Here is a 5,858-nt window from a genome sequence, read left to right as displayed (position 1 = left end):
TATCAAAAAATATGCACAGTACCTATCTGGCAAAAAAAAAAAAAACCCCAAAAAGATGGTGGTATGAGATAATTAGTGTGTGTAAACAGTGAAAAACCGGCGTGAAGATCACATGCTCAAAAACCTTGCTCAGACATCTGAACAAAGAAACTGGTCTCCATAGTTTTTGTCATTGATGCATCTCCAGACTTGAAAAATGGCTGTGACATTGGCATGTTTCCAGGCAGAAGGGAAAAATTTTCGTTTATAACGAAAGGTTGAAAAGGCTAGTTAAAACTGGAGCGATCTGGTTTGTGGCTTCGTACAGGATATTGGGACTGATTCCTTCTGAACCTACAGTTTTATTTGTGTCTAAAGAATTGACTACGTTCAGCACACTAGAAGCTTCGATACTTATTGTGGACAGGTTTGGGCTGTTTTCAGCAGGAAGACGCGGGGGTTCAACATTTGTGTTGTTCATATTGCAGATGTAAGAAAAACATTCATTAAAATGGTTTGTTTTTTTTAATTTCGTCGTTTTCGAAGCCGTTGTTTTGAGTGTCTAAGAGAGTAGAGATGAACTTGTTGTGTATGAGGAAGGACTTACACAACTTCCACCAGAACTTGTTTCCCATATTACCAGAGTTTATTTCATTTGTATTTCTGTCGTTGTAATTCTGCTCTGTCGCCCTTATTAGTGAGCTAATTTGATTCCGTTTATTTTTGTATGCTTTAACATTACTTTCTGAGATTTTTACGAGATCTTTTAAACAGTCTATCTCTTTCATTTCTGTTTTTATTTTGCTAGTAATCCAGGCTTTGTCATCAGGGTGATTAATACAACTCAGTTAGGAATTCCCTTCTGTGCAGCTTGGATCAAATGACCGTGCACATATTTAGAAATAACGCCTACGTTATCGGTATATATTATAACATCCCAGCGTGAATTATGATACTGACATGAATCTCTCCACAGGCTTAGACCATATTAAAAGTATTATCCAAAACCATTTCTAAAAACCCCTAGGTTAGGCCTGGCAGATTCTTTGTTGGTAGGACTACGACATTTAAACCGCCTCGTCCATCGGGACAGGTATATACTACCGTGCGTATTTCCATAATTTTGCAGTCCACGGATAAATGTATCCTTTTTCCAAGATTTCCTCCCAGTTAACAACAAACTTAGCTCTCAAAAATGTCCACCTGTAACTTAACTTATGTTTAGGGGCTGACGTTTAGTTACAGTTTTATTACCGCCAGCATACAGTTGGGTGACATAGACATACATGTATGCTAGCTACAGCGCGGAAGGCTATAAGTTGAGTCTAGACCAAGATGGCATACAATATGTCAGAACCTAGCTAAGGCATCCATAGCATTCATAAAAAAAACATAAAATGAGCATTAGATACACCAAAAACTGTATAGCACAGTTTATAATATTAACACTTATCATAAAAAAGAAATAATGACAGCGCGATTTGGGGGCACTTTGGTTTGATGTTGGCGATAACCAGTCCCAGCGTGGAGTAGTCCCAGTGTGGAGGTGCACTATTGGATCGAGGGAAAGAGAGAATGAGGAAAGGTACAAGTCAATTCCGCGAAAGTCCATAACATACTAAATACTGACGCCGGCACGATGATGCCCCTACTATGTGCTCGGACTAGCTGCCGCATACACCAACCAAAATAACCCCAGAATGATCGTTTTACACAAATGAACAGGTAGTCTCACGATTTTGTTTCCATGAATTTGTTTCACAACTGAACTGGTTCAATTTATTCCTTCATCTGTGAAAAATATTACACGGGTACACATTGCTCAGCTCAATATTTACTTGTGACAGGAACAACAACTCTGGAAAAGTTACATGTACTTGGAAAAGCCTCATGGACATCATCAATCGCTGCAAGCCTTCCATCAAAAATGTGTACTTATCTTGTGTCAACCCTAGTTTATGTAATATTAAATGTGTGAGCAAATAAGAGTTATTATTATTATATTTAATAACCCATTGTTTTGGCTTGCCTTGGTTGATGTATGCGGTGAACAATCCTAGTCGGGCCCACAGTCCCCACTAACGCCGGTCCCACAGACGAAACGCAGCGCAGGACCCTTGATTTTTTTTTTTTTAACGGATTACGATTTAGAGAACATAACGTTCAAGGAACAATCTGTCAGTGCTCTCCATGATAACATCCGATATCCTGGTGAAATATTTACAAGTGCCGTTCACTCGTGAGATGACGCAAGAGTTAAAACTGTTGATACAGTCTTGGAGCGAACATCAGATTTGTTTCTACCCCTTTTGCGGTGGCGCGGGATATTTTTCTGACGATGTCTGAAAGTTGTTAGGCCTCTACCATGTAGACATCTTGCGAAAGATTGTATGTAAGAGGATGTTGTAGAAATAGAAGAAGACTAAGTTGTTGTACGCGCCTCCTGACCTGACTCACCCTGTTTATGACTTTACTAGCGTGATCAGGACAAAGCTCAAAGTGTTCAAGCCTGTGGTAACTTGTATACTGACCTGTTATGACCTTGATGAATTTCTTTAGTTGATATTTATAAACCATTTTGAACATCTGGGGTCTTTTGTTGTCGAACAAAGATGAGCGCAAGAGCATTGGTAGATGCTACCTCCTTGGTTCATTTGTGCCGAAAAAAGGGCATTGAACTGCTGGCCTGTGACTTTGACAGCACCTTGATCTCCATTCACACAGGTGGTATGTGGGGAGATGGTGCTAAAAAGCTGAGCGAGTTTTTCCGTCCATGTTTTAAGCAGCTGCTGTCTGCTGCTCTGTCAGGTGATATGAACGTTGCTGTGGTAACGTATTCATCCCAACCCTGGTTGATCAAAGAAGTGCTGAAGATAACTCTAAACAAATGGTAATAATTTAGTCATTCTGTCATTCAGAATATCATGGGTAACCATTAATATGTAGGTCATTTGTTTTATTTGGTTGGGGCTTTACACCCTAGTTAAGAATATTTCACTTGTATTAATCTGTTCAGATCAGTTGATCGAGGAAACCAGACTGACTCTGAGTCCAGAGACAAAGCTCAGGCCTACTGGATATTTTCATGAAGGCTGCATGTCTTTAATAAAGTCATGTCTTGCGCTGCATTTTATAGTATACTTATCCACTATCGCTTATGTATTGGTCTTATGTTTACATAAACGAGGTACGCAAACGAGGTTCCCCACACCCCACTCTAACTGAAGTTCGGTATACTGCCTTATAGGATTTCTGCTGTCGCAGGACGTGTCAAGTTTCACTAGTTCTTACTTTAGCTCTTTGTCAAAATGCATATCAGCATCAGAAGGAGAGCTGCAGTACTGTACCTACTGTTGAAGACTTTTGGCAAGAAAGTGGATGTATCATTATTTGTGGTTGAATTTTTATAAGGGGTAGCATGATTGACATCTGTAGCTGCTCATCAAAGATTTTTTTTTATAGAATGTTATGTATTCTACAGACCAGTTATATTTTACAAGAGACAGATTGAATTTTGTTTGCACCTGGTTGAATTAAATTATGTGGAAATGATGCCAAGTGCACCATTCTCTTCAGTACTGTTGCAACTGCATGTAGATATGTATGTTTGTGTATAAGTTATATACCCGTTCTCACATCCTTATTGATAATTCTTCGTGACCTTCCACAGTGGTACATAAATGAAGAAATCTGAAACCATGTAACCAGCAAGATTTCATAGTTATTTCTTACTGTCCTGTCCAAAGTAATAGTAAATGGCATTTTATTCCAGATCCAAAACTTGAAAATGTATTTGTTAGATACATTGCAAGAAACAAGTGGGGATAACTTTACAGATGATGACATGTAGACAAACAGAAATTCTCAGATTTTAACATTTGTTGGTTGTCTCCCCTTATTTCTTTACATTGGCATTTTTTGAAAAAGTCATGCTATTGTTTCTTTAACTTCAGTTGTAAACTGTTTTACTCTACATAAGAACACATTTATATTAGCCTTGAAATGGATGTAATACTATACTATCAGCAGAATTAGATTATGGCATACTGCTTTTTGTACCTTTTACAGCATATTTTACTGTAAAGAAAGAAAACTAGGAGCATGTTAGGATGGTTGTTGATACTTAAGGCTGAAGACTATTAAGTGAAGCCTTTTTTGTGATTTCAGTGACACCAGTAAAGTGATAATCCGTGGCAACACCCCCGAGTTCATGGAAAAGACCAGGTTCTCGGCCATGGGAAAAGAGGATCATATTGCATATGTCATCAACGAGCTGTATACAAAGATGAAGAAAGTTGTTCATCCCCAGGAAGTTCTTTTGTTGGATGATGATCGGGAAAACGTTGAGCTTGCAATTAAATTTGGCCACCGGGCTTTTGAAGTCAAGGACAATATAACGCTAGAAGATCTGCAAAGATTTTTGAACTCTTTACCAGACAAGCCCAAGGAAAGTTAAAAGTAAATTTACATGGAAATCCAATGAGTTATAAGGCTTCCTTTGAGATTTTGTATTTGTTAAGAGTTTTATTTAAAGCTGAAAGGCAGAAACTGGGCATATTGGGGAGTGAATGTCAGGGAATATGATACCAGCCTTAAGATGCGCACATTTTACCCCATATTAAGGTCATTGTTCAAGGTATAAATACTGTTGTTTTTTTTTTGTTCTTTCTTTTTTATTTTTTTGATCATTATTTATTTACTTCAAACATTTTAAAAATTTATCTGGGCATTTTTATGTACACCATATGAATGGTTTATCCATATGTAATAAAAGCTTAAGCTGTTAGACATTTTAGAAATAGAAAAGAAATAGCATTTACTGCTTTATGCATGGACATGTAACTTTATGTGGTCTTGGAATATACTGTGCAGATATTGCTTTTGTTACGTTTTTCCTTTATATTAATGTTTGTTTTAACTTTATGCTGTATTTGTAAAAGGATGAAATATTAAATTAGTTGATTTTCTGTTGAAAATTTTTTTATTTTAGCACTGTAACATTTGATTACACATAAGTTTATAATTTACCAGGCAGGAGTTCTTGGTTTTAGAGACTTAATATAGTGCTATGCAATTTTATTAAAAAAAAACAAGGTAGGAAAATAAGTTTAAAATGTTCACTGAAGTGGTGTCTTCTACTACATGTTGAAAAGTAGCTGTTTTTTTTTTTTTACATAATTAAACCCAAAACAATTTAAAGATTAAAACTTTCAATAGCGTACTAGTTAGTAAGGACAACACCGCCATTGTGGGCATATTCTCTCCAATCGTACTTGGGAAGGTCTGCTAGCAACCTGAGGATGGTCGTGGGTTTCTTCCCAGGCTTAGCATGGTTTCCACTCACCATAATGCTGGCTGCCGTCATGTAAATGAAATATTCTTAAGTGCAACGTAAAACACCAATGGAATAAATAAATGGATACATAAACTGTGGATGTATTCATATTCATGTGTATAAGTTAGACTCGTAAATGGCAGAACAAGCACATCACTGATGATTGATGTTGTCCTTGCCTGACAAAGGTACATTTTACTCTGTGTATACACACACACACACACACATATATATATATATATATATATATATATATATATATATATATATATATATATATATACAGAGTAAAATGTTTATATATTTATAAACATGTACTTGGCCTAGACAATTTGCATGTGATACCTGATATGGTTGTGTGTAAACCAAAGTGTACTTTGTTTTTGTGTTCTGATCAGATATTACTGTGGAAACAGTATTTTGTTTAAGTAAATTTTAATATGTTGTTAAACAAAAAAGTGTATATGTATAAAAACAAAACACAAAACCAAAAAAAAAAAAAACAATTCAGGAAAAGATGTTAACTCCAATGTTTTACCTACAT

The 5,858-nt window shown here is 36.4% G+C and overlaps 1 protein-coding gene across 1 annotated transcript; it reads left to right on the top strand.

Annotated features, from left to right (window-relative positions):
- Positions 1 to 2,134: 2,134 nt before the first annotated feature.
- Positions 2,135 to 5,494, top strand: LOC135468633 (uncharacterized). Its single transcript, XM_064746997.1, has 2 exons — positions 2,135 to 2,869; positions 4,147 to 5,494. Exons 1-2 carry the CDS (start codon positions 2,592 to 2,594, stop codon positions 4,433 to 4,435), a joined length of 567 nt encoding a protein of 188 aa, XP_064603067.1. The 5' UTR covers positions 2,135 to 2,591; the 3' UTR covers positions 4,436 to 5,494.
- Positions 5,495 to 5,858: the final 364 nt, after the last annotated feature.

The sequence above is a fragment of the Liolophura sinensis genome, chromosome 6 (genome assembly GCF_032854445.1).
Source record: "Liolophura sinensis isolate JHLJ2023 chromosome 6, CUHK_Ljap_v2, whole genome shotgun sequence".
Classification (NCBI taxonomy): Eukaryota; Metazoa; Mollusca; class Polyplacophora; order Chitonida; family Chitonidae; genus Liolophura; species Liolophura sinensis.
The sequence above is the reverse complement of the archived record's forward strand: the minus strand, read 5'-3'. Positions and strand labels throughout refer to the sequence as shown.

Coding starts and splice junctions, on each gene's coding strand:
- LOC135468633 (XM_064746997.1), top strand. CDS start 2,592: ATGAGCGCAAGAGCATTGGTAGATGCTACCTCCTTGGTTCATTTGTGC. Junction 2,870..4,146: donor AAGATAACTCTAAACAAATG/GTAATAATTTAG, acceptor TTGTGATTTCAG/TGACACCAGTAAAGTGATAA.